This window comes from Colletotrichum lupini, chromosome 5 (genome assembly GCF_023278565.1).
Source record: "Colletotrichum lupini chromosome 5, complete sequence".
NCBI classification, from domain to species: Eukaryota; Fungi; Ascomycota; class Sordariomycetes; order Glomerellales; family Glomerellaceae; genus Colletotrichum; species Colletotrichum lupini.
The window spans coordinates 3,742,049-3,768,445 of record NC_064678.1 but is presented as its reverse complement, the minus strand read 5'-3'; the positions used below and the strand labels follow the sequence as shown (position 1 = coordinate 3,768,445).

The following is a 26,397-nucleotide window of genomic DNA, read 5'->3' as shown; positions in this document are numbered from 1 at the left end:
ATAACTTTGAGTCGCAGAAAGATGAAATTCCTTTGTCGATTGGGTGTAGAGAGGTGAATGGTCAGGAGATAGTCGCTGGCGGTTGTGTGGTAAGGTTGTTAGAAGAAGAACTCGAAAGTCTGGCTCCTATTCACAGCCTTGGGCCATTGTCGTTGCGAACGCGTGCCTGATTGGCTCAGATTATGTCATTCGTCTGCACAGGGGTGGAGCAGTCGGAGCGTCGGCCCATGCCCATCCGACCTGCCCTACGGCTAGCCAATCAACGCTCACCAAGGCTTCAGCATCCACAGGGTCTAGTCGTTCGATGTCATTGACATCTTCTATTTGTCTTCGGCCGAGTTTGTGCTCCGAATACCCTAGGGGTCTTGTCTATCCACAGGAAAATCTCACAATGGCTTCAGTAAGATCAGTTCTGAGGCCCTGCTGTGGCATCGCAAGAATTGGAGCGCAAAACGCGTATGCGCCGGGTGTTTGCATCTCGCGCAGACAGCTATCCGGCACATCCAATGCTCAGGCCGAAGCAAAAGGTGCAGCAGCGGCGCCCCGACGAAAGCCCCTGACCCAAGAGCAGCGGGATTTCTTGTCTTCAGCAGTAAGTTGTGCAATTGTATGCAGTTGGGGAAACTATACTGACTTTGTTCAGCTTCGAGTCAATCAAGCCGGAGAACTGGCTGCCACCCGAATCTACACAGCTCAAACCCCACCGATCGTCAATCGACACCCGCACCTTCGACCTCTCATGGCACATATGTACGACCAAGAAGAGGGCCACCTAAATACATTCAACGCCCTCATCCACAAGCATCGCGTGCGACCGACTGCCCTGTATCCTCTGTGGCAGCTAATGTCAACTGGGCTGGGCTGGAGTACCGCAGTAATGGGTCGCGAAGCGGCCATGGCATGTACAGAGGCCGTCGAGACGGAAATTGGCGATCACTACAACAACCAAATCAGAACCCTAATCGAGATGGTCACAGAGTGGGAAGCTGAAGGCTATGATGTCGGTCCGGAGTTCACCGATCTCATCAAGACACTGCGGCGGATTCGCGATGAAGAACTGGAGCACCTGGACCACGCTGTCGAGCATGACGCCAAGAAGGCGGAGCCGCACTGGTTGCTCACCGGTGTGATCCGGGCGGGTTGCAAAGGCGCCATCTGGGTAAGTGAGAAGGTGTAATAAAGGCTGTAATTTAACAATGTGTACAATACATGTAAAAACAGGGGCCGAAGCCATACGAATAGAATCAATACAGTGAAAGTACCCGCGACGCCAAGATGCTCCTCCCTGACTCCGTCCTGTGCATCGAAGTATCGTGTAATGGTTCAGCCATATAGAGAGGCTTTGTCCAGCAGGTCCATGAGACCGTTCTGAACTGTGTATAACACCTAGTTGCTGCAATGGATGTTAGCACTGGACCGGCTACGCACGGGAATGATAGACGGAGACTTACTAGATTTGAAGCGGCGCGACACCATCTACCTGGAATCCCCAGTTGCCGTTTTGTTCTTCAGTCAGGAGCCAATCATATGGGAAGTTGACGACATGCCCCTGAATCATGCTGAGCAGTTCCTCTGCTTCGGCCCGCCCAAGCACCTCTTCGGGCGGCATACCGCGCCGGCTGCCCTTAGTAGTGGCCCGTCGGCGGCGTCTAACCGACCCTTGGGCTTGTTGAGCTGGAATGCTCACATCTCTCGAAGGCGGCTTCTCTAGAGGGGAAAAGGTTGTTCTTCTTTCCCTACTCTTCTCTCGTGCTGGCTCCAACATGCTGGCGTCGGCGGCAGGGCCTGGTTCAAAGGCCGGGAAGGGAACGTCTCCAGCAGGAAGAATGGGCGATGGGTCATCTTGCGGACGCTTTGATGATGCCGACACGTCTATGTTGAGGTTGAGCCCGCCTCGGGAACTTGGGTGCTCGCTCTTCTCGTTGAGGTCGTGGTCATCATCTGCCGGGATGACAATTCTAGGATGGTTCGAGTGGTTGGTCTTGAGGTGCAGCTTCTCTTCCGTCTTATCCGCTACAGCGCTCGCAATAGCCCCGGGGCCTGGCGCGCCCATACCGGCACCACCTCCGCTGACAGGTGTCTGGTGACGGTTCAAGTTGGGGTCTCCGTCATCGGTCTTGGTTTGGCCCTCCATGCTCTGTCTGAACCTCTCCGTGTAAGACACAGCCTCTCGATAATCGGGCCAGGTAAGCACTTCTGAATCGGGCATGCATCTAAAAACGCGGCGGTACAGTTTCGTGTTATTCTCAGCGACCCTGTTCCAGATGTCGTCAAAGAACGTTGAGTTGACGGGGTCACGCATGCAATCCTTATCAATGTGCGCTTGCCTGATATCTGCAGCCAGAGGATGCAGTGGGCCGTTGGTCGGCTGGCCGCTCTGGTCCAAGTGAACAGGGGGTCCGCCAATATCAGTATCGTCTACAGCAGGTAGTGTGGGAAGCCCAGCTGTGCGAGGGAGGCCGAGTTGGTCTGTGGTCCGTCTGTTGAGAGCTGGGATCGGCGGCAGGGCATCGTTGCTAACTCCGCCCTCCTCTTCCGTGTGGTGATCAGCCGACAGCTTGCGCTCGTGAGGCTGCATCGGCGATTGCAAAGTGCCTTTTCCTTCAGAGTTCACATTGTTGACAAGGACCTCGCGGCCATTAATGATGACAGAGTCTCGTCCTCGGTCAAGGCCAAGCTGAGCGGCTTCCTTCCAGTGGTCTTTGCCAAAACCGGCGACTTCTAGGTCGTGTGCCTCGTTGCCGGTTACGCGATCGTCGCGGTCCTTGCCCTTCTCTGAAGAGGACACTGAGGACGCTTCCTCGGCTGCCGCTTCCGCCTCTGCGGCATCATGGTTAAAGCTTGCAGCCTGTCCTGGCATTGCTGGCTTGGTCGGTTTGCTGGCTGACTGCGGTGCACTCGGCCCTGCGACAGGAGGTGACTCTGCTTCCTCGTCGTAAATCTGATCCATCTCTGCCTCGTACTCGGCTTGGCGGTCCATTTCGGCCTGCCTTTCTTCCTCCAAGATCTCGTCTACATCCAGGCCAAGATGTTCTCGCATCAGGCGAAGTCGCAAGGTATGCGCAAACCGACCGACTTGGTAAGGTCTGCCTGCCATTGTTGACCAAATCATGTCGGTGTCACGAACAACAGCAGCAAGCTCAGAGTCACGACTTCCAAGCATGGACCGCTCGTTGATGTTGGCGGAACCAATGAGCGCAACACGATCATCTACCACGATACATTTGGCATGAATGTAAAGCTGCTCAGTGACCAAAGCATTTCTGGGGCCAATTTTGCCCCACTGTCGCAGACTGTAGAACTGAATGTACTCTTCCGGTTCGATGTTGGCAGCACGAAGACGTTCGAAGATCGAGCCTTCACCGCGGCAGATACTGCGGTATTGGCATTGCAGAATGAGACGAACACTGGTGCCTTCCTGTTCATCGACAGTGTTTTGGAAACCAGGCATGAGAGGAATGACAATGCATGCCTTCCAGTCCTCATCGTTCTCGTGAGCTCTGATGATGCGCTCGACAAGCGCATCACCGATGCGATTGACAATCTTTGTATTGAACGCCTCGGTGCTCGTGATGAAGAACTGGTTCTCGATGTAAACGAAATGGTCGGAATCCTCAATCATCTTGACGTAGGCGTTCTGGATACTGCACTCGACATGCTCAATGCCCAGAGACCAGTTGGCGGATGACCTCAAGATCTGAACTTCGCAAGTACCCGTCAGCCCAAGGGCATCGAGCTCGTGCATTTTTACATCAGGAGGCGGTAGCAAGAACGGCAAAGGACGGGTCGTCTTCCTGCCTCTCTTGACATAGTTCCACCTTTGGACGAAGTGTCTCGTCAAATCTCGGGCTGGCTGACCAACGACCTGCATAGCAATGTCGTGCCATGGCATTCGGGGAACCTTGCTTCGGTCGTACATCTCCTCGTACGGCTCGTCGAGTTTGAAGAAATCTTGGACACGGGGGTTCGAGTAGTCCTTTCCGGGGAAGAGTTGGCAATGTTCGGCATCCTTTGGCTGCTCGCTGTGCTCGAAACCCGTCGGTTTGTCGTCTGTAATCGGATGCTGCGGGCAATCCCAACGGCCAAAACACAAGTCGATGCCACCGACAAATGCGACATCGTGATCGACGATACACAGCTTTTCATGGTGGGCGAAGAAGAACTGGTTCTTCTTGAATTGATTGGGAGACCGCTGGACGAAGATGTTCGGGTGGAGGTTCAAGAGTGAATACTTGGTGTACTCAGAGTCGATCGGAATAGCAGCTTCGACATTGCGATACACAATGATGAAGATTTTGACACCCTCTCGGGCCTTTCGCTGCAGGAGTCGATCCAAACGCCACTTCTGGCTGATAGCGGCTGGTCGACGCATATAAAGCTCGGGACTGAGCCACCAATCATGAATGTAAATCACGTCTCGGGCCATGCTGATCGCACGAGATACGTTCCACATGTAATCTCTGCCGTCTACAAGCCACTGCGCAAATACGCCATTTCGGACTGGAGAGAAGCTGTCGAAGCGATTGGTGTCATACCACTTAGTCTGCTTGAGCATCTCTGCTATTGAGTCTTCGAACTGCTTCATGATGTGTTGGTTTCTTGAAAACAATTTGACCTTTCGCTCAGCTGTATGCAGTGTCAGTGTGTGATGCTTCTCAGCATCGCCCTCTTCCGCCAGGTCGATCTCCTTTTCCTCGGCCTTGGTCTTTCCCTTGGACAACTGTTTCAATGTGCTTTTCTTGGAAACAATGCGAAACTTGGAGTCCACGAGGTAGACGTCGTAGACGCTCATCTTCTCTGGTGATTCGACACAGACGATGTAGCTAGAGCGCACAAGGAACCACTTGCGACTATGGCGAGCAATGACCTTCTTTGGTGTCAAGACTCGACGGAAATCCATGCCTTTGGAGGATTGGATGTGCAAGTAGCACTCTTTGCCATGATAGCTGCCTTCAGCAGCTAGGCGCACTCCCAGAGCAGACAACTCCAAGAACTTGCAAAGACGGTTACTGTCCGCACGGAACATTAACCACCGAATCATGTCCTGGAGATACTTTTCAAGGACCCTTCTTTGACGCTCAAAGTACCGTTTCCGAGCCTGAACCTGATCGATTTGGTTCTCGCCACCCGAGTCCCCGGGCTCAGTAAATCCGGTCGACTTCCTACGCATACCGAGCATGCCGAGGCGTGACTTCTTCCTAACTCCAGGGCCAGCTCGACCGCCTTCCCACTCGCTTGCTGTACCTTCTCCTGCGGTACCCTCAGCAGCAGTCCCTTCGCCAGCGGTGACCTCTCCTAGATCATCGCCCCGAATGCTTGCGTCATCTTCGTCCTCGCTGTCATCCTTATTACGGGCACTGCGAAGATAGGGGAAGGCGCCCCAGGGGAACTTGGGCATTTTGGGTCGGGCTCCTACATCGGCGCGCCCATGCAAGTACTTATCGTTGCTCATCGCAAGCTTGTATCGTACGTGGAGATTGTAGATGTCTTTCAGAGTCCTGATAATGACCCATTTCATTCGACTTGGGCCGCTGCCGTACTCGAGGTCCATTGTGAAGACCCAATGCCGCTCACTGTCGTCGTCGGACTCGGGTTGACTATCAGTAATACGCAAGCGCACTTGTTCGAGAAGGACAGGGATTCGCTTATTGCCATGCTCATCCCTTTGGATCATGCTGGCCAACATGAGAACGGCGGGCGCTCCGGCTCGCAGCTCTGCCATGAGTTCTGCCGACTTTGCGAAATCGAAACGATCCTCTTTCTTCTGCCTAAGGAGCTTCAAGGTGTTCTTGACGTATTTCCAAGTCGATGCTCGTTCGCTGCCGAAAAAAGGTCTCTTGGGCGTGATCGCGTCTCCGTCCGATACCCCGCCTCCACCAAGGACAGTTATGCGACGGACGTGCCCCATTCTTCTTCCTCCAGGGCTCTCAGTGCCATCTCCGGTATTCTTGCGAGACCTTATCCATGAGGGACCTGCAAGCTGGTCTCGTCCTTCACCTTCCGACATGCCGTGCTGCTGCTCGGGGTGGTCTGGCATACTCAAGCGCCTTCGCAGACCCATCCGGCCGTAACCGACGGGCGAGTCTGGGCCGGGTAGATGCCGCAGGTTGGGGGTACTCGGGACAGACATGTGTTGCTTTTTTGAGCGGCGCATTCTCCTTTTCTTCTTGGGCTTGACAGCATCCGATGTGGCTCCCTCATCAGCCGTCTCCTCAACATCCGCATCAGCATCGCTGCCACCATCCTCGTCTAGTGTATGAGGTATTCTTGATCTGAACTGGCCGGTGGTGGGCGAGCTACCCATGGACGGCGGCGTGCCGTTCTCGTTCAGGTTACCGGAGCTGCTCGTCTTGAGGGTCTGCGTGCTGCCAGAGCCGGTGAGCTGCTTCAGTTTAGAAATGAAGGCAGAGCCGATGGACTTTCCACCGTCGTCCCATGATGGCTGCCGCGAATGGCTTGCGGGGGCTTCCAGGACCTGGTCCGTTCTGGCAAATTGTACGCTTCTGCGATCGGTCGGTGAAGCTGGCTCAGGGGAGTATGTATCGTCTTCGGGCATCACGGGCAGACCGCCAGGGGTCTGACGTACGCTATCGGTGGAGTTGAGGGTTGGGAGCTGCGGCCGCCTTCCGTCGTTAACGGGTGACACGCTGTCATGAGGTGCTCCCCCATTGATGTAATCTCGTGCTTCCACCGTGGAATCGATCGGGGTATGCGTGTCTTTTGGCGTCGGGAGATCCTTTGGAGGAAGAGCCGGAGGGTTATCTTTCGGCGGAGGAGCTGGAGGAGCAAGCGACTCTGGCTGGCTCGTGATGGCTGGTGATGCCGCGCGAGGGCTTCTTGTCATTGGTGAGACCGAATCATCTCGTCTCGAGTCCGTCATTGTGACGGGAGATTCGGGAGGGTGTAGAGGTAGGAAACGAGTTGAGGATTAGTCGAGGTTTCTAGGAAATCGGCTCGCGAAATTGAGGTGTGTAGGCCGTGGATCGGTGTAAACACCTCAAGCATGGCTTTCTCGGCGAAGTGTAAATGAGAGACAGCAGCCCAACAAGGGGTCGGGATGCGTTTGGAAGATCAAGTCGAGGGGTGGTCGGGGGCGGACGTCTTGTAATTGCGGTCGAGACAGTCAGACACACCCGTCGGTGAAAGGTTCGAAGGCGAGAAGCTAAAGCGAGACAACAACGGCGCTCGTGGTCGATCACCGGCAGCTGCTCCAAAATCCGGCTGATGGGTTTGGTAAGAAACAACACCTTTCAAAGAATGAAATGTAGCAGTACCCAGAAAAAGGTTGGGCTGGGGGTGTGCTTCTGCAAGCCCTGCAGGGTTGATGGAAGATCGGTTTTGTTGCAGTCGAGCACCTTGAATCTTTGGACCTGCTAAAGTCAGGTATCTCCCGTACGGATAGGCGGGCAGACTGCAGACAACCTCAGATCCTCGAGACCAGGAACCTTGGGCTGTCGCAGTTTTGGGGGGAGACAGGGAGGGCGATGGAGTGCAGTGAAAGGTAAGGTATGGGAGGGACCAGGACCAGTGATCCCTGTGACGGCCTGCAAATCCCCAGCAAGTTGCAACGTTGGTGGAGGGCGAGGCTTAATTGCTTCTTTGGCTCCGAGCCAATGGGCGCCAATAGGGGCGCGAATAAGGGGGGGTGAACAGGGGGGAACACCTAGCGGCTCCCTCTGGGGCGTGCCACCTTAGTCCGATGTCACGCCCAAGTCTTCAGTGGCTCCCTGCGCTATTCGGGCGCGGTGCAGCAGATGGAGCTTCCACTGACATTTGACACCGAATCCGCGGTTGAACAACTACCTTATCAAGGAATAGGGACTGATTTTCTGCCCGTCTCTGCCGTTTCGGTTCCATGTGACTTGTACGAAGTATGTGGTTGTCTCCCGCTTTGAACAATCCAGTGATGAGATCATGAGATGCTTGGGAGGGAGCTAAGGCGCAGAAAAGGACGGGAATGGACTGAGCTCCTACATTGGATGTAAGTAGTGTACATGAGCCCTACAGGGGCCCGTTTCTGCCCAGATTACGTCCTAAGCCAAACTTTCATCGACTGTGCGACGTTGAAATGACCACAATTACAGACGACGCAAATCCCGCAATTATGGATCGATGGCTTTCATTATACGCCTGTTGCGCGCATATGACACGTCCGGGCCGTGGGGGCGTTCAATAGGGGTTCGGATAGATCTGAGACGTGGGCCATCCAAGGTATGTCGGGACAGCGGTGCTTGATTATCTGCCAAACGTAAGGAGAAGAGGCTGGCGTGGCTGGCAAATGTACGGAGTAGCCAGAGGGCCGCGTATCTTGAGATGGAAAGGTATACTCATGAACAAATATCATCCGCACCCTGGTACTTCAACCCTTGGTGCGGGCGTGGGATCCGAGGAAAAGTCCGCTGTTCGCTTCGGATAGAGAGAGGCCGCCGAGACCCATTGTGGAGGAATAAGGCCAAGGGACAAAGAACGAGCGTGTTGACCCTGACTAGGCAGTCCGCGTGGGCTGTTTCACTGTGAATGAAAGAATGGAGAATTGAAGATCCATCATTTGAGTCTCCCATCTCTCAAGATGTGGCTTGAAATTTTGATGTGTGGCACATGTGGTAAAGGAAGAATCCTGGCGCCTCAGGGTAGGTAGTATAGTACTACCTGCTTACCGTTTGCGAGCAACCTCGGTGCAGCACCACCTCACTCTTCGCACCCTGCCTTACGTAACGCACTCAAAGCGCGTCTCGCGCATCTTCTTATCGATAAGCTCTCACCGTCGCGTCCAACATCACAGCTTGCGGAAGGTCACTGATTTTGGAGCCCAACATCGCCAAAGCCGCCATCACACTGCAAAGATGCCAAGGTAGGTTTCGTGAGCCCCTCCTGGCTTGCCCATACTTTGTTTTGACTTCGTCTTACAGGGAAATCATTACGGTCCAGGCCGGACAATGCGGCAACAGCAGTCAGTTTACCCCACCAAACAGAACATCAGTCGTGCGCAATGGAGCTAATGCCATACAGTTGGAAGCCAATTCTGGCAGCAGCTTTGTCAGGAGCATGGCATCAACCAGGACGGAAACCTCGAAGACTTTGCTACTGAAGGTGGCGATCGCAAAGACGTCTTTTACTACCAGAGCGACGACACACGATACATTCCGCGAGCTATCTTAGTCGATCTAGAGCCAAGGGTGCGTCGACAATTTCCAGCGAGACACTGTACTATTGCTAAAGGAACTACAGGTCATACAAGGCATTCAAAGTGGCCCCTACAAAAACATCTACAACCCCGAGAACTTTTACGTTGGCAAGAATGGAGTTGGTGCTGCGAACAACTGGGGTGACGGTTATCAGACTGGCGAAGTGGTCTACGAAGACATCATGGAGATGATCGACCGCGAAGCTGATGGTAGCGACTCTCTAGAAGTACGTGCAACTTTGTATTATTCGTGCGGCCCCCGCTGACCATCTCAGGGCTTCATGATGCTGCATTCCATCGCGGGAGGTACTGGCTCTGGTCTGGGCTCATTCCTCCTCGAGCGGCTCAACGACCGGTTCCCTAAAAAGATCATCCAAACATACTCCGTCTTCCCTGATACAACAAACGCAGGCGATGTCGTCGTCCACCCTTACAACAGTGTTCTCGCCATGAGAAGGTTAACGCAAAACGCCGACTCGGTAGTGGTACTGGACAACGGAGCTCTATCACGCATCGCAGCCGACAGATTACACGTTCAGGAGCCCTCGTTTGCTCAAACAAATCAACTGGTGGGAATTATTCTCTCGTATTCGAGGCTCACAGACTAACTTGGGCAACGCAGGTATCGACCGTCATGTCAGCAAGTACCACAACTCTCAGGTACCCAGGTTACATGCACAACGATCTGGTCAGCATTCTTGCCTCGTTGATTCCCACGCCCCGCTGCCATTTCTTGATGACGGCATACACACCATTCACAGGCGATCAGGTAGAGCAGGCCAAGACGGTGCGAAAGACGACAGTATTGGACGTCATGCGGAGACTACTGCAGCCCAAGAACCGCATGGTCTCTACTCAACCGGGAAAGAAGAGCTGCTACATTTCTATTCTGAACGTCATTCAGGGCGAAGTGGATCCGACAGACGTCCACAAGAGTTTGCTGAGAATCCGGGAACGACGACTGGCGACCTTTATCCCATGGGGACCGGCCAGCATTCAAGTGGCCCTCACAAAGCGGAGCCCCTATATCCCAATGGCCCACCGTGTTAGTGGATTGATGCTGGCAAACCACACAAGTATCGCAACTGTAGGTTTCACGATCCTGATCCTGGCATGCGCATGCTTTGCTGACAGGCTCCCAGCTGTTCAAGAGAATTCTAAGACAATACGACGGTATGCGGAAGCGTAATGCCTTCATGGAGGGTTACAAGAAGACGGCGCCTTTTGCCGAGAACCTGGATGAATTCGACGAGGCCCGCGAGGTTGTGTCAGACCTGATCCAAGAATATGAGGCGGCGGAGGATTCCGACTACCTGAACCCCGACACCGGCGACAAGGCGACTTCAGCTGAAACAGACAAGAGAATGGGCTAGAATGATCGCGTGTGGCAGTGGCAAAAGGGAAGGATTAGCAGTTGGCACAGGGCTGGGAGATGACAGGGTTGGATCAAAACGTCGACATGGCCATGACGGCATCCGCATCTGCACTTTGGGAAAAAGGAACAGACCGACTCTACGGTTGGCTTTGCTGGGACTCTGGGAGTAAGGCGTTCAGGGACGGGTGACAGAAGCTTACGCAAAAAAGCCCACTCGGCTGATACCAACAACCCCCTCAATAAAATTGCATCTGATTGAGGAAAACGCCCTCGTTATGCCCAGGCACCACTTTGACCCTCAATTCAATGTAGCCCGTCTGCCTCATCGAAGCGTCTGGAGCTTTTGCTCCTGGCCAACTTGTGTCACTGATCGCCCATCCGCCATCCACGCCCAAAAGTGTTGTTGGATGTTCTCCACTTCCCGCGACAATCGTCGATGAACGTCAATGGTTCTCCACTGATTCCGCGCAAAGAGCCGCAATTGCACCTGCTTGACGTAATTGACGTCAGCGTCCGTAAAGGCTCCGAAAGCTCAAGCCTGGCCGGATTGGAGCTCGTCCTCCTCCAGCTTTGCATATAAGAGCCTCTGTTGAAGCTCGATGCAAGAGTCTATCTTTTTCTATTCATCAAGCAATCACAAGAAAAGCCAACCATTACAATCACAGCACCAGCAACTTCGATCAAACTCTAAAAATCCCCTCCGACGAATCAACTCCAGTGAGCTACATTCCCTGCGCCCAGGCCGCTATGGCCCCGAACCAATAGCACCCACAGGCCACACAGCGCTAACTTACATCCTCTCTAGCGACCTTTTTCTTAAACAACTACCGCAAAAATGACCCAATCCAAGGCCGACCAGATCAACGAGGTCCAGTCCAACCTCCCCCTCCCCGAGCAGCCCCCCGTCGCCTCCGACTGGCAATCCGCCGACGCCACAAAGGTCAACGTCGGCAGCGGCGGTGATGCCGAGACTACCGTCGGTACTGGCACCGGCGCCACCTCCGGCCTGAGAGGCCCTGCCTCCAAGGCCAACGAGGATCTTAGCAACGTCGGTCGTCAGGCTACCGAGGGCCTGAGCGGCGTCCCCAAGGATGCTGCGAAATAAGCACATTTTCTAGGAATTTGTTAAGCGATGGATATACCAAAGGTTGTTACTGGATGGATGAGCAAACGCTTCTGTATGACTAGAGAGTACTGCAAGATATGAGTAAATGACATGGGCATGATGTGCCTTTACCAACAACGCAATGTTCGTGTCGTGATGGCTAGAAATCGCCGTGGGCTCAAAATGCTGAGAATCAAAGTCTGACCTTACAATTAGTGCATAAGGCACTGCCTGACTAGTTCCCAAATAGGTGGTTCAAGATGCTGAACTACAGGGTATTGATTCAAACCTCAAGTTCGTATGCTTGGTTCGCTCCTGCATTCTCCCAAGTAAAGCATGAGCAATATGCATACATTGTGATCTTCTGCCCGTGACGCATGAGATCTTGAATGATTCCTAGCAGCTCACCATATCACTTGAGTCGTCTCTGACTTGGCGTGATTCCATGGCATGCGTCGCTGATTTAGAAAGTCTGGAATTATACAATAGATACCGGGTATCGCATGACATTCTCCTTAGGTCGTTTTCGTCCAAATTGAACCAGCAACTTCAATTTTAGGCCACAGCGCCTCCGTAAATATATGACGCATGGGTATAAGATCGCACACTCGAGCAAAGTACGCTCGTAGTCTAGCCGTAGATGCTGCTCTTTCTTTTCTACATTGCAACTGGCAAATTCCGGTGCCTTCTTATGTGACCTGTCCCTCTCTTTGCCAACACTTGTAGTGCCATACTTGTTGAAAGGTTGTTCTTGCATGATGGGGACATCCAGGGCAGAAACCTTGAGTGAGGAACGCCCTTCACTATGGTGATAGAATCCATCCCCGTGGAAGTGCACATCAGCACATCATTATTGTTTTCGATTGCCCCAAACCTTTAAAGAATCTGTACACTTATGGGAACAGTCTTCTATTACGCAGCTCTCTCTCAGGTACAAGAATTGTCTCTCATAAGTTACAAAACATCTTGTTCTTATACCTTATATATGGCTACTCTTGCACTATGGTCATTTGTGCCTGCGCTTTGAGTTCACAAACAAGTAGCAGGTACCGACTTCAGTCAGTTCCTGCTTCGTGGCATCGTCATATGCCCTTCCTGTCTCTGCTTTCCGCTTCTACCCCGGCTCCTTCCACCGGCCTGCTCACTTACTCCATCCCGGAGCAGGACTTCTTTCCAAGTTAGACAGACAGCACGGTTATTTATCTAAGGCAAGGACTGTTTTTCTTTCCTCTTGCCTCGGAAAAGCCTGCCCCAAGTACTGCTGCCACCCATCCACTTCTCTGTTTCCTTCTGCTTTCCCAAAAACACCCGCAGTCTGAACGTCTTCTCTTCCAGGTTTCCATACCACAACACACATCCCACCAGGGCAAATATTGCCATCACTATCACTCACTTATTTTCTCCTGTACCACTCGAGTAAAACTTCACACTAGGCTTCTGCCTTACGTCTTTTTTACATCGATTCCCATCAGGGACGGCATCTACGAATCCTTAACCAGCAGGAAAGGTCCAAGAACCTCCAGCGGTAAGTCTCCAGGAAGCTTAACCTCTACTGATATTTTCATCTACCACTCGTCATTTATTTTCGTTGTCATCACCACTGTCACTTCTCTCCTTACCCTTCCCTTATTTCCTGATTGGTATCTCAATCCTACGCCTGCCTGACTACTCTCTCGGAGCAACAAGCCGGGGGCAGCATGACCATCTTGGGATCTCAACCCTTTCTGACAGATATACATCTAGACACCAGAACCAAACCACGACATCGAATCAGCGAAAATCTCGGACTGACTTTTAGTTTGCCTGCAAACATGGGATCTTGGGGAACCGACACCGACAGAAAGGCGGACAAAATGCCCAGTCATCGCCTCCAGGCAGCATCTTCGTCACTGACCAATGAAGAACTGGTCCAACGTGCAATGATGGTCAGTGATTGCTCTTGCATCTGGAACTCGTTCATACTGTGTGTAACTGACATTGAGAAGGCCGACCTCGGGATGGACCGCATCAATGAGTTGCCTCTTGACGACACCCCGAAAAGGCATGTTGTACCGCCGCGTGCCCGCCGCGCTCCTGTCAACGTGGAGAACACTGAGGCTCTCAACGGCTACCGAGGTATGTTTTCTCCACATACTTCACAGGACAGTATCTCGACTAATGAAGATGATAGCGCTTGCAGAGACAGGAATGGACGATGCTGAAGCCATGGCTGCTATGCAGCTACCTGACCTAGGCGGCTCAAATGTCTATCGTCCAACTCTTGCGGCTGGTCCAGCCAGACACCTGCCCGAGACACGCCGACCCAAGTAGGTGACTCCTCTCCTCTGGCAGAAACCCAACTAACAATAATAGCGTGGCGAACTTTCAAGGCATGCAGACCAGTCAGAATGGCATTGTCATGCCTCCTGGTTCCCAGATTCATCGATACTCTTCGACTAGAGCTGCTGGTGAGCTCCGCGCAAATGTCCAGGGAAACAGGGTCACGCCTACTACCCCTTCCACGGCCAGACCAGCTGCCATTGGCTCTATCACTACTAGGACTGGATCTACTGAAGCGACCAACATGCCCTTGCCGCCCCATCTGAGAGCCAAGAGCACTCAGAATCTTCCAGTTGCCACCCCTGGCACTGCCATCTCGGCCTCCACGCCGACCCCGAACGCCGCTTCCAGTGTGAAAGGCAAGGAGAAGGAGACGTCTGAAGAAATTACGAAGCAACCTCACCTGACTGATAAGAACAACTCCGAGGTCCACTGGGCTAGCCATTGCAAGGCTCAGGCTCAAGGCAAAGAGCATGATGCTGTTATCAAATTGAAGACCATCAAGTCTGACGAGCATCCTAATGGACGTGTCGTCTGCATCATTGTATGCCCTGGCATCTTCGACCAAGCCCATAGCATGAACGACTACGCTCTGGACTTCCACAAGAATCACCTGTGTATCGTCAGTTTCGGAGCTTCCGCGTCGGGTCCATCGATGCGATACAGCCTCAAGTTCGATGACTCCGAGACGGCTGCCGACTTCGTTCAGCGTGCGGACATGCTGCAGAAGGTGATGAAATATCTCCGCGAGATGGCTGCTTCCCAGGATGAAGTGGACACGGGCGCCGTCGCTCCCGTCGAGTCGGCTGCTCCCGAGGCCGCTCGCCCCACCCAGACCGCCGTTCAGGCCACCGAGGTGGTGCCCATGAAGAAGGATCATGGCGAGGAAGACCTGACGGACGCTTTCAGCAATCTGAAGCTGACCAATGTCAAGGGCTCCTCCATGTACACTGCAGACCGCCCTCCTTGGGTCCAGTACAGCCCGGAACAGCTGCTGGAGAGACGTTCTTCTGCTGAAGTTCCTGCCGGAATCAAGGACGTCAAGATCCCCCTCGAAAAAGATAGCCGAAGTGTGTTCTCCAAGCTGCCACCTCACCTGCAACAGAACCAGAAAGTGCGAGCTTCCCAGCCAAACAACGAGGCCGCAAAGGCTATGGAATGGATTTCGGGAACTCCACAGACACAGATAGGCACCGGCGGTGTCTCACAGGTCTCTATGCCTGGTTTATCTGAAGCTGTCAACCACCATAAGGCAGTCGCTACTACTGCACAGTTCTCATCCGGACTTCAAATGCCATGCAAGGATTCAACTGAGGGTGACCTTGAGAAGAACACCGACAGCAAGGCAGAGAACAAGGAGAACAGTGCAGTCAAGCCAGAAAACACTGAGGCACCGAAGACTAAGATCGATATCGACATCGAGATCCAGGGTCAAGTCGACTGTAGCATTGCGAAGAAGTCCATTGACAGCACCGAAGCTCATGTGGAGGACAATGCAAAGGAGCATGTGCCCAATGGCACCGCCAAGGAGTCGACCGATCCGGTCGATGCGGGTGTCAGTACTGAGGGCGAGCATGCGCATGTCCAGAATGCCTCTCAGAATGTTCTTCCCACAGAGCATCCGATTTCTTCCAAGACTGCTGGATCGGATAAGGGAGATGCGATGTCAGACGCTTCGCACGACTCGGCTGTTGAGTTTGAAGCTCCCGTCAAGGCTGAGCCAGATGTCACCGCGCCGGCGCCCACTCCTGTGCAGAGTCCCGTGGCCGCCACTGCAGTTCCATTTAACCCCACAGGCTTTGTCATGCCTGCTGGCATCCCTACGCCGCAGATGGCGCCGGGTCAAGTGCACTACGCGACCCAGATGCAGCCTCAGATGCATCCGCAGGCAATGATTCCTGGAATGTATCCGTCGGGCGTCGTTCACGCTGTGACGGTCACTTACCACATCAGCTATCCGGATTCCGGGGCGGGTATTGGTATGAATGGCCCAGTTCACCAAAATGGCGGAGCGTTCTCGCCCAACGCAGAACCATTCCAGCCCTGTGGCCACGGCCAGGTCCCTCCACAGCAGGGTGGCGATCAGCCTCGTACGCGCCGGGGACTGGGAGGCTCTATGTTCGCTACAGGCTACAGCGCAGCTAAGTTTCCTGGTAGCTTCACGGGGGCTGCAGCCGAGTGAGCTGGCGATGTGAGGGAGAATGGTTCTCAACGTTGCATAGATAGTTGGAATGCGAGTCTCCACCGATATCCAGCACAATTGGTTGAGCAGAAGTGCCGGCTACATGGTCGGGGACGGGACGGGACAGGACAGGACCTCATAATAGTTCCGGCACGATTGAGGGTCGACAGCGAGTAATAAAGATCCCCCTAGCCATGACTGAAACACAGTGCCGTATATTTCTCATTCGTGAATCCATTCGTCGTCTTCTCGACTGGTAACAACCTCATCGACCGTTAGGCGGAAGTCGACAATCTCCTTCCCATTCACCAGATCGTTTTCTCTTGCCCTCTTATCAGCTTCCTCCTCGTTCTTAGCAATGCCTGCCTTGACATGTCTCCCTATCAACCGCTTCCTCGCCACCTCAAAGTCCACGTCTACGAACCAAAGCTCATCCATGAGCTTCGCAGCGTCGCTCCACGGCGGCTTGTCGAGCGTAAGGTAGTTTCCCTCGAACACAACGATGCGGTGATACGGCTGGATAGCAATGTCGTTCTCCTTGGGGTCTTTGACGGCATGATCAAAGCTCGGGGCGTATATCGGGGAGGAATCGGCCCTGAGGGGTTCCCGGAGGGACGTGACGAGCTTGTGGAAGGCGGGACCGTCGAACGTGAAGGCGGCGCCGCGGCGGGCGTGGGCGGTTTTCGGGTCGGGCATGGCGGAGAGCTGGGCGCGGGTGAGGTGGTAGCCGTCCATGGGGACGAAGGCTGCGGGCGGGTGGGATGTGCGGGTTGGGTTTGAGGGGTCTAGGGTTGCGGCGCGGGCGTTGAGGCGGGTTGTTACTATTTGGGAGAGGGTTGTTTTGCCTGGTTTGAGGTGTTAGGTGCCGTGTGGGTTGATAATGTTGAGTTGCGAGTAAGAGAGAGGGCTTTGAGGTGTGTTTACCTGAGCCTGGGATGCCGGATATTCCTATCACTTGGGGATGTCAGTCTTGTCTTGTATACTTGGGTAGAAGCTGGTTGAGGTGAGTGACGAAAACATAACAGAGCTGCCAGGGAGCAGGGATTTCACTGAGAGCAGGACGCTCCAATGTTTAGGCTAGGTGTCTAGCTCTGGGCCATGATGTGAAGGGCGTATACTCACAAAGGCGTTTCTCCTCGGGCGTCTTTTGAAACTTGTCCCATGCCTTTTCTACGAGCCTGGCTACTTGCTGCTCCATTTCGACTAATTTGATCCCAAGCAGTCTTCTACCGTTCGTTCGTGTATGTATAGGTCAAATTTAGGTAAGGTCGTTGAAGTCAATTAAAGGTTTCACGAGACGGGAAGATTGGAATTAAGGGACGGGAGAGGCGGGGTGGTAGACTGGACGGATGAGGTTCAAGCTTCGAAGCTTCTCGGCCCGCTAGGTGCAAAAGCGGCCCCACTAACCCCGCCATGCGGCTTGATGTCATGTTGGGGAAACCGTTTCGGCAGGACTTGCTTGTAAAAAGATTTGCAGCCCGAGCATAAATTGTATTGTTTAGTTGCATAATTTGACTTAGTCAGTCAGTCCCTTCCAGCGTGCCGGCATCTGTATGGATATCTTGGTGATCGATCGCCTAACTGGATACCCGACCAACCTGGACCACGACGGAGCAATCGGAGTGGGGATTCATCTTCTTCTTTGGACGTTCTTTTGCTCGAGACTTTGAGCGCCCCGGCGAAATTGGTCATTCTTGTTGTCGACTTAAGGAATAGAGCAGCGGCAGGCTCGAGGGACTGTACCCCGAACCCTCGAAAGGGAATTTCAGCAAGTTCTGGGATCTTTCCCTACTCTGGACTTTTATCTACTTCCACGGGCTACACCTGCACCTACAACCTACAAAAATGGCTGACGAAGAAGGCGACCTCTTCAACATCGCCATCGACGACTCTGATGAGGAGGAGCAGAAGCCCAGAGACTGGCAATCAGAAGAGGACTTCCAAAAGCTTCGGGCTACATATCGGGTGAAGGTGCAAGACGGCGATGTGAGTCATTACTTTCCCATGCTTCCTTGATATCTTTCTATACAGAAACAGTATGTACTCTATATCGTTGGCTTTGTAATTATGCTTGTGCAATGGAGAGTATGCGAGGGGTGATGGTTTTCGATCTTTTCGTCCTACTTTTCATGTTCTCATTTGGCAGTCCTTTTCGAAGCTCGGATGGACTTCCGATGGAAGCCACCCGGCTTTCTCCACCTGCCTGGAGAACCCTGGACCGCGGAGAACACCCCCTCCCCTCCCCTTCCGCCTGTTTGCCCCCTCTATTCTTGCAGCAGACAATGATCAAAAAGGGTAGTTTTTGACTGACACACATGCTTGCCTTGCTAGGTTTGGCAGACAATAGAGCTACCGCTCAACACGGAAAAGGCCAGCAAGCCTGTGTTACAAGAGCTCCTGCATGCTGTGGAAGAGCTCTACTTCCTACGCCGGTTCGGCGAGGCTGCGGCGTTTGCGAGGCGGGTCCTGGACGGGAGCGAGGCGGCGCTGGATCGGGATACCAAGGAGACGCTGGTCCGGTATGAGGAGAAGTGCCGGGGCCGAATGGAGAAATGAAGGGTTTACCGACCGCACGTAGAAGGGATACCGTGGTGGCTTGTAGCGAGTAGTTCTTCACATTCGGCTTAGAGTTTCGTTGGGCAGTGAATTGCGTCGGTACATGGGATAAGGCATTTCTGCTGAATCACGATGAAACGGGTGGACAATTCCATGTCGAGGCAATAAAGTTTGCTGATCATTGTGAGGGGTCTATTATTTCTAAAAACACTCTAATTCTGGTCGCAATGGACCTTGAGAAGAAAATGTCTTGTCTGAGGAAAAACCCCGGATGCTCTATCATGTAGGGATATTCCTGAACGCCGAAGGTCTTTGTACAGTTGGGGATGGTGGTTATCCTCTCTAAACCTGAGTGGTTTGAGTGAAAGATCCGCATCCACGTCTTTGGGCTTGGCCCGGAAAAACAAAAAGTGATGTCTGAACGCCGTCTAAAAACCCCTTTTTCCGGATCCTTTTGTGGTGATGCTGCCCGCTTGTTGAGAAAAGATGTAAAAAATGACGAGGAACGCTGCATAACACGAGTGTCGTGTGGCAAACCGGGATGGGGGAAGACACAAGAGTCAACGTGGTGGACTCTCAAATCTTCATCATCATCAGCCGCATCATACTGCCATAGCGCCCTGGCGAACACGCATCTCGCGCTCGCGCTCCTCGGCAAACACCCGCCTGCTCATAGCCAGGACCATCTCGAACCCTTCCTTGCCCTTTTGCGCATTGTTGCGGAACTGCGACACGCACTGGTCCTCGATGCCGTTCTTGATGCGCTGCCAGCCGCCGCAGAGGGCGGTGATCTGCGCGTCCTGAACGAACTGCGTCTGCGTCGGGCTGACGGGCTTGTAGACGACGGACTCCTGGACGGAGATGAGGTTGGCGAAGGTCAGGTTCTGGGAGACCATTGTGACGGTCTTGTTGGCCGGGTCGACGTAGGAGGTCTCGAAGACGTGGGAAACGTCCGGGTCACCGCCGCCGCCTCCGACGAGGGAGGCGAACCACTTGGGGGCGGACTGCTTGCAGGTGATGAGGCGCTCGGTGCGGAGTATTCCCGTGGCTGGGTCGACGCTGCGGCCGATTGTGTCGACGGCGATTACGTGCGTCGTCTTGTCGTTCCACGGGCAGTATTTGCGCCAGTTTGCTGCTGAGACCTCTTCCCAGGAGTAGTTGAAGGTTACTGCGTTGGAGAAGACCTTCATCTTGAATGTGGTTCTTGTGTAGTGGTGGTTGATATTACTTCTGGGTATCGGGTTTTGCGGGCGAGGTAGGAAAGGAAGCTCGTGTGATGTAGCGGACGGGAAGGTGTTTGTCGCTTTTTTTTTCTGCCTCTAGTGTCTTCGGGATTGGTATCGGGGTATCGTGTGAGTGTCGTGGGTATTCGTGAATGAAAACGAGTCAAACTGAGTTGTATCTCGTTGTTTGTTTGTTTATCGTCAATCGACAGTGATGAGTCAACTTCTATTGCAGGAAGGAAAATAGAGGAAGAGGGAGGCGATTGTTGATATAAGGGATGCGAAAATAATAGGTGAGCCTTGCTAGTAAGGAAATCGGACGGGGGTGCGAGAAAAAAAAAAACCGAGAGCAACAGCGCGCTGCGAGCTTCGGTAGGCCGGAGGGTGGAGCAGGTGTCGTGTGCGGGTTTTTTAGGAAGCTGACCTGACCAACCAGGACGTGGGAAAACGCTTCCCAAGGCATCAAGGCCCCCACAAGGTCTTTTTGCGCTGGAAATTTCTCAGTGGGATTTTGGTGCACTGCAGCAGTTTGCATTCCTTCCCCCCCAGGGCCAAGTGGCCCAGCCGGTGCCCCGGAGAAAGATGGGAATTCGGGGTGGCGCGTGCGAGCTCGCAGCGAAGGAGGCACGAAAACTCCACCGCAGGGAGCGCGCTGTCTGGCTCGGCTTGGGGCCTCCTACCTCGCCTAGCTGCCTGTTTCGGGTATGGCGCGCATGGACCGCGTCAATGGAGATGGAAAACGTCGGAGACGAGGGGGGAAGGGACGGGATAGGGGTACTCAAGGCCCAGCACCTCCCAGGACGCGGGCTGGCCGCCGATGTGAAATCGCTGGTTGCATGTGATTGGCCTAAAGGTGGATCCGCGGATGAGCATTTGTCGGTTCTCCTCTTCCCAAACGCCGTTTCTCGCTGACATCCATACCGTTCCCGTTACCCAGCGGGAAGCCGCAAGAGAAAGCTAAGTCGGCGAGTAGGAAACTGGGCCCAAGCTCTTCCTCTCTTTCCCGCCACACACACACACACACACACATCCATGGATGAATACACTTTTCGCCCAGCCCGAGAGTGTGACGAAGAAGGGACGACGAAAAGCAGGTTCCGCCAAGGCCTCTTCCTGCTACAGGCCCCGACAGCCGACCCGCGGCCGACGCCTCTCATGCAACCTGGATATCCGAGGTGGATATCGGATGAAGCTGTCATGCCCTTCTCCGTGCTTCTGGACGCCGCCGATCGGACCCTTGGAGAACCAGAGATGCGCGGATTGGCGGTGGAGAAATAAATGGGTACCGCAGTTCCAGTCCGCCGACCAGTGAACGGTCGCGCCAGCCAAGTCTCGCTCGGGGGCGAAAGGGAAATGCCTATGAGTGGTCGTCGGTTCTGGATCGGCCCATGATCTTGCCTCTGCATGCCTCTTATTGACGCCATGCTGACACGCCTCAGCCTCAAGTGGCGCAGGGGTCCTCTCTAGCTCCATGCTTACTAAGGCAATCGCTGGGTTCCGTGTGGCTCTACCCACTTCGCCCGGCGCCCGTCTTCATCTGCGGGTTCCGATCGGTTTCCATTCCGGGCTCGTGGTGATGGCATCTGACATCACCGCAGACAACCACTAGATTCACACAGACGGCAACGGAAGCCTTCGATCCGCAAGACCATCGGTCATACTGTACATCGAGTCTTCCGTTCCGGACCATTGCGTCGGAGCTGGTCTCCACTATGATTTGCCCCGTTGTGCCCGGCTACGGGACGGCATCCCGTTATGGGGCCGCGAACGACTCGCGAACTCAAAGAACGTTTGAATTACGAGTTAAGAGAGGGCTGCGAGCATGCTGGCATGGCAGGCTCTGGGCTTTGCCTAACGATAGCAGAGGTAACATGCAACATACGGATTCGAGTAGACACATCTAAGCATCATGCATGCTTGTGATAGTACCTCAGCGTTCTTGAGCATTGTGCGAAGTGATACCGATACATCGGCGTGGGAAAATCGCTGGCCTCCCGAAATGTGGACACTCACCGTGCCCTGGAGACAGGCTTAACGCTGTTCCCAAATTCCGCGTCGTATACAACAGACTGACGTTCGATGCCTTTAGCACTGGTTTAAGCAGAATTCACTACAAGTCGTACACTCTCGGCAAAGATTTGGGTACGGTCATGTTGGATTCGATTGCTTGGATTTTTGATGTATCTCTGAACGATAGTCTTGATAAGTGGAAGGAAAACCCACGACAATACCTATCCTTGGCCGGGTTCACCCCGCCTAATAATCCTCTCCTCGGCTGATTACTTCCTTCACGTTTGGCCTGAGCAGGATGGTCTGGATGACGTGGGTTAACATTATCCCTGACAAAGAGTAGCAAGTTGTTACTTACGTGCTCGAACTGAGCTGTATAGGAGCCCTTCTTATCACACAAGGGCGGGTAAGCCTCGACAATGCCGCTGGCAACGAGGTTGTTCAACTGTTATTCGTCAGCTCATATTCTTCAGTCAGCGGTGAAGATGCCAACTTACACCAAGGAGATACTTGTCCTGTCCTAAACGGTCCAGATAACGCCGGCAGAAAGGCAGGGTGCCAAAGTTCTTGTTGATGACGTTCAACAGCCTCTTGGCCGAATCTAACCGGAGCGCGGCATGGCCCTCTCCACGCTTAGCGTAGTGAGACACCTCCATATCTTCCCTGACATATCCATTGCCCGTGCTACCAAACGTCTCGACGGCGAAAACATCACCCTCCTCCATCTTTGTCGTGTCGTTGCTCTTGACGATAGGCACGCTCTTGGTGCCGTGGATGCTCCAACGCTCAATCGTGTGGCCGTTGAGGTTGCGGATCGACTTAACGGGATACGTCACGCCGTCAATCTCGCACTCGTAGCTCTCCATGACCTCCTGGATGACACCGCCGACATCGCCCACGCGGACGTCGATGCCAGCCTCCTTGACACCGGCGTTGGTCGCGTCCTTGACGGCAGCGAGAAGGTTGTCATACTGCGGCTCAAAGGCCATGGTGAAGGCGCTGTCGACGATACGCCCGTTAACGTGCACGCCAAAGTCGACCTTCATAACGTCCTCCTGCGAGAGCACCATCTTGTTGCCGGCGTTAGGCGTGTAATGCGCCGCGCAGTGGTTGAGGGACAGGCCGCACGGGAAGCCCATGCCGCCCTTGTACGCGTCGCCCTCCTCGAGACCAGGGTGTCCCGTCAGCGCACGCACGCCGTCCTCGATGCCTTCGGCAATCTCGGTCAGGGTTTGGCCGGGCTTGATGTTCTTCTGCGCCCATTGGCGAACCTGGCGATGGATCTCGGCGGCCTCACGATAGTCTGTCAAGAAGTCGTTGTTGAGGTTGTCGAGGTGGCGCTTCTCCTCGTCCGTTGTGCGGTAGAGGTTCTCGTCGCGGTACTCCTCCTCCTGGCCCTTGGGGTAGTTCTTTTGGGGGAATAGCGAGGACATGAGCACGCGGGGCGGGTCGGACTGGGCGGTCGGGGACTTCTTCTTCTTCTTCTTTTTGTTCTTCTTCTTCTTCTTGGCCGCTCCGCCGGCGGCGGGTGCCGTCACATCCTCGCCCTCCTCATCCGAGTCGTCGCTGTCGTGGTCGACCCCATTTCCCTCCGCGGGCTTCGCTGCCTTGCCGTTCGTCGCAGGCTCTCCCACTGTTGGAAGGTAAAAATCATTGATTAGCATAAGGTTCCGGACTTGATGGGCGAACAGCCGGTAGCTACGGCGAAGAGCGCCATACCGTTGAGCTTCTTCAAAGCTTCTGTGGGAACTTGGGCAGCCATCTTGGCATACTAGATTTCGCGTGTGATGTGAAGTTGGTGGTGGGAGCAACACAGATTTTGAACCCCACCTGGTAAACGCAACTGCGCGGGGTAAGCCCCCGTAAGTCGTTAACCGGGGAGTTGCCCCCTTTAAGGGATGCAATGTCCAATCCCGTTTCACCTGGTAAGAGCTTTCCACAGGCGCGGTGAAAAAATATTCCCTAAACTCGGGTATGGAGGTAAATAGCAGTCACCTGATTCGTCTTGTCCCAGCAAAACCGATCGTCTATTCTCAGGTCTTGAGTCGCAAAATTCCCCTGGGGCAATAGGAACGGTTAAAAAAAAAAAGAGCCAAGTCTGCGGCCAAGCGGTCCACCCCCCATCAAAAACCACCATGGGAGGCGCGTATTCTTGCAACTCTGGCCTTGCTAATTACAAGGTTCCAGACGCCTATTACCCGTGGGCTGCGACTAGACTGCGGGTTGCACGCGGCAGATCGTGGTTCAAGTCGGCTAAGTTTGCTTCTCTTACACGTCACAACGTCATTTGATATCCTATTTTTAGGCTCGACTCGCCTCGTCTTGCCTTATAAGTGTCTCGAACCAGGAACATGCAACTTTACGCACTTCACTCCTGCATGGAACCATAATTGCCTCCAATGATTTGTACCGATTTTTGTTTCCTCTGCAACTTCAGTGAATCAAACCCCCACGATCTAAACCGACTTGAGCGAGTGACTCGAGGTAAATACAGACTTGAGACGACACCTTCAAACACAACTTTTGCCGTGAACCCGAGATGACAGCTCATTCTGCTCCTTCAGTCGACCCCTTCAGACAATAAGTGTAGTAGTCGCCGCCCAATTAGTCCACAATGCACCGAGCAGAGAGGGAACCGCAGTCATGGGCGACACCGTAGTCGCAGCATCTGCCGCTGGGCGAGCACTCGTAAATGTGGTTGGCGATCCTCTTGCTCGTCACGACGTAGCCTCTGTCGCGGCTCCAGACGCAGTTGCCGCAGACGGTGAGTTGCTTGTTCTTGCTGTCGCACTTGCATCCGTTGTAGTTGCAGGCCCTCTTCTCCAGACCTGGCTCTTCCTTCTTCTCCAGTATGGCCACGGGCTCGTCCGTGTCAGCCCGCGCGGCTACGGCGTAAGGTTCATCCTGCTGGGCGACGCTGGCCTGGGCGGTTGCGGCGAGGAAGTAAACGGTTAAGGATGTGGCAAAGCGCATTTTGGGTGAATTTCTGAAACATAGAGTTGGTCAGTCGTCTTTCGAATCACGAGGCTTTGAGAGCTGGGCTATACCTTTGTTTCTGTCAATTCGCTTGAGGCTCACGCAAGATTCAACAGCTACAGTTAGATGGGTTCGAGCTTCTTAGTTAGGATGACTATTTCGTTAACTTTTCATAGCTTTTATAAGCTTCTTAACAATACTTCATAATTCCATGCTCTGGCTTCCAAGTCGGTTCATCAAGCTTTCGATGCAAAGGGGTAATATCATGCCCGTCTTACTATTCCGAAGAGATCAGCATAGCTGAACGGTATATATTTCGCATTTTGATCCAGCTGAAAGACATACGATCACAACATTGTGGCATAGCTGCGGGGTTGATAGACAGAGAGAAACACCGGATTGGCTGCCTTCTCAACGGTATGTGTCTAGCAACATGAGGGACATGCAGCTCATTCTTCTACGTATGAGTGCGCAGCCTCTGTTAGCCGTGTTGCTGCACCTTGGTTATGCTACCATCCGGCTGCGTGTATCGTCTACTCATGTATTTCAGTGCGGCTGGACTTGCGGTGACTTTCGAAGGATTCTTGTGATAGAGCCCAAGCCAATGAAACATTGCTGTAATGTTGCATTCGAAAAGGTGTGGTCAACCAAGGATAACATTCGAAGCTACACACTAAACTAGCCAAGAAGCAAACATAAGCTTGACCGCTTGAGAGGGGAAATCGGGCTAGTACTGATGTTAGTCTGTCCAACGCGAACCCTTGTGGATATTGAGGCGACAAGTGACAGCCTACAGTCCTTATTCGATGACTTTTGGATGGTTCTGTCTTTACCCTCGCCGTTACGTGATCTCCCTTATGCTGTTGCTCCTCTTCAAATTCCGAGCAAGTATGGCAAACTGTGTCGAGTATACCTGAGACACCAGCCAGCAGGTTATTTTAATCTTGCGGGGTAGAATCAAAGTGCTCCAATGATACATAGCCCATGCCCTTGATCATGACCTACAGTCGAAGCGCTTTGAATCGGTCAAGACCTTGGCATACCCTCGGAAGTGTCTAGACTGAGAAGAGCCTTGGTGTAACATGAGTCAAACCTCAAGCTGCTACGGTGCATACGCAGTACAACGTGATATCCCAAGTACGGCCGAGTGAGCACCATTTCCATACAACTATGTCTATTTGTGAGAGGCTAAGTGCATCCCAAGGTAAGTTGTATCAAATAAATTGGTTTCTACTCACTGAACGTGTGAGGATCGAGGTGGATTTCAATTCCTACATATTACAATGTCCTACCTGGCCCAACTTAAAACGGAGAGCCAGTACGTGCATACCACACTCATACAGTCGAGGTACACAGGCCAGCTTACGAGCCAAATAAGATTGTAAAAACTCGAAAAGTATTGGAGACTTACCTAGTCGAGAAAAGGAGCATCGATAACAAGACGTTACTTATCTATCAACGGGTTAC

At 53.4% G+C, this 26,397-nt stretch overlaps 13 protein-coding genes across 13 annotated transcripts; 7 read left to right on the top strand and 6 right to left on the bottom strand.

The window, feature by feature from the left end:
- Window positions 1–391: 391 nt before the first annotated feature.
- On the top strand, window positions 392–1,242 carry CLUP02_10502 (ubiquinone biosynthesis protein COQ7; the record flags this gene model as incomplete). The annotated part of the gene is made up of 3 exons (XM_049289478.1): window positions 392–592; window positions 644–1,159; window positions 1,222–1,242. The coding sequence occupies 3 exons, from the start codon at window positions 392–394 to the stop codon at window positions 1,240–1,242; spliced, it is 738 nt and encodes a 245-aa protein (XP_049146623.1).
- Window positions 1,243–1,450: 208 nt separating this feature from the next.
- Window positions 1,451–6,880, bottom strand: CLUP02_10501 (uncharacterized protein; the record flags this gene model as incomplete). Its single annotated transcript, XM_049289477.1, has 1 exon — window positions 1,451–6,880. The coding sequence occupies one exon, from the start codon at window positions 6,878–6,880 to the stop codon at window positions 1,451–1,453; it is 5,430 nt and encodes a 1,809-aa protein (XP_049146622.1).
- Window positions 6,881–6,941: 61 nt separating this feature from the next.
- On the bottom strand, window positions 6,942–8,437 carry CLUP02_10500 (uncharacterized protein; the record flags this gene model as incomplete). The annotated part of the gene is made up of 7 exons (XM_049289476.1): window positions 6,942–7,101; window positions 7,175–7,445; window positions 7,520–7,690; window positions 7,779–7,970; window positions 8,055–8,130; window positions 8,198–8,307; window positions 8,365–8,437. The coding sequence occupies 7 exons, from the start codon at window positions 8,435–8,437 to the stop codon at window positions 6,942–6,944; spliced, it is 1,053 nt and encodes a 350-aa protein (XP_049146621.1).
- A 406-nt stretch (window positions 8,438–8,843) lies between these two features.
- On the top strand, window positions 8,844–10,557 carry CLUP02_10499 (tubulin/FtsZ family protein; the record flags this gene model as incomplete). The annotated part of the gene is made up of 7 exons (XM_049289475.1): window positions 8,844–8,851; window positions 8,910–8,950; window positions 9,010–9,176; window positions 9,229–9,411; window positions 9,460–9,753; window positions 9,807–10,271; window positions 10,327–10,557. The coding sequence occupies 7 exons, from the start codon at window positions 8,844–8,846 to the stop codon at window positions 10,555–10,557; spliced, it is 1,389 nt and encodes a 462-aa protein (XP_049146620.1).
- Window positions 10,558–10,643: 86 nt separating this feature from the next.
- CLUP02_10498 (uncharacterized protein) lies at window positions 10,644–11,139 on the top strand (the record flags this gene model as incomplete). The annotated part of the gene is made up of 3 exons (XM_049289474.1): window positions 10,644–10,744; window positions 10,872–10,921; window positions 10,958–11,139. 3 exons carry the CDS (start codon window positions 10,644–10,646, stop codon window positions 11,137–11,139), a joined length of 333 nt encoding a protein of 110 aa, XP_049146619.1.
- Window positions 11,140–11,394: 255 nt separating this feature from the next.
- Window positions 11,395–11,664, top strand: CLUP02_10497 (uncharacterized protein; the record flags this gene model as incomplete). The annotated part of the gene is made up of 1 exon (XM_049289473.1): window positions 11,395–11,664. The coding sequence occupies one exon, from the start codon at window positions 11,395–11,397 to the stop codon at window positions 11,662–11,664; it is 270 nt and encodes an 89-aa protein (XP_049146618.1).
- Window positions 11,665–13,475: 1,811 nt separating this feature from the next.
- CLUP02_10496 (uncharacterized protein) lies at window positions 13,476–16,165 on the top strand (the record flags this gene model as incomplete). The annotated part of the gene is made up of 3 exons (XM_049289472.1): window positions 13,476–13,779; window positions 13,835–13,970; window positions 14,017–16,165. 3 exons carry the CDS (start codon window positions 13,476–13,478, stop codon window positions 16,163–16,165), a joined length of 2,589 nt encoding a protein of 862 aa, XP_049146617.1.
- Window positions 16,166–16,387: 222 nt separating this feature from the next.
- CLUP02_10495 (uncharacterized protein) lies at window positions 16,388–17,363 on the bottom strand (the record flags this gene model as incomplete). Its single annotated transcript, XM_049289471.1, has 4 exons — window positions 16,388–17,010; window positions 17,090–17,113; window positions 17,149–17,214; window positions 17,288–17,363. 4 exons carry the CDS (start codon window positions 17,361–17,363, stop codon window positions 16,388–16,390), a joined length of 789 nt encoding a protein of 262 aa, XP_049146616.1.
- A 215-nt stretch (window positions 17,364–17,578) lies between these two features.
- Window positions 17,579–18,721, top strand: CLUP02_10494 (uncharacterized protein; the record flags this gene model as incomplete). The annotated part of the gene is made up of 5 exons (XM_049289470.1): window positions 17,579–17,626; window positions 17,686–17,787; window positions 17,882–18,151; window positions 18,347–18,418; window positions 18,497–18,721. The coding sequence occupies 5 exons, from the start codon at window positions 17,579–17,581 to the stop codon at window positions 18,719–18,721; spliced, it is 717 nt and encodes a 238-aa protein (XP_049146615.1).
- A 602-nt stretch (window positions 18,722–19,323) lies between these two features.
- CLUP02_10493 (PRELI-like family protein) lies at window positions 19,324–19,911 on the bottom strand (the record flags this gene model as incomplete). Its single annotated transcript, XM_049289469.1, has 1 exon — window positions 19,324–19,911. The coding sequence occupies one exon, from the start codon at window positions 19,909–19,911 to the stop codon at window positions 19,324–19,326; it is 588 nt and encodes a 195-aa protein (XP_049146614.1).
- Window positions 19,912–20,976: 1,065 nt separating this feature from the next.
- CLUP02_10492 (uncharacterized protein) lies at window positions 20,977–21,222 on the top strand (the record flags this gene model as incomplete). The annotated part of the gene is made up of 1 exon (XM_049289468.1): window positions 20,977–21,222. The coding sequence occupies one exon, from the start codon at window positions 20,977–20,979 to the stop codon at window positions 21,220–21,222; it is 246 nt and encodes an 81-aa protein (XP_049146613.1).
- Window positions 21,223–22,200: 978 nt separating this feature from the next.
- Window positions 22,201–23,716, bottom strand: CLUP02_10491 (methionine aminopeptidase; the record flags this gene model as incomplete). The annotated part of the gene is made up of 4 exons (XM_049289467.1): window positions 22,201–22,257; window positions 22,313–22,399; window positions 22,452–23,587; window positions 23,674–23,716. 4 exons carry the CDS (start codon window positions 23,714–23,716, stop codon window positions 22,201–22,203), a joined length of 1,323 nt encoding a protein of 440 aa, XP_049146612.1.
- Window positions 23,717–24,558: 842 nt separating this feature from the next.
- CLUP02_10490 (uncharacterized protein) lies at window positions 24,559–24,927 on the bottom strand (the record flags this gene model as incomplete). The annotated part of the gene is made up of 1 exon (XM_049289466.1): window positions 24,559–24,927. One exon carries the CDS (start codon window positions 24,925–24,927, stop codon window positions 24,559–24,561), a length of 369 nt encoding a protein of 122 aa, XP_049146611.1.
- Between the last annotated feature and the right edge of the window lie 1,470 nt (window positions 24,928–26,397).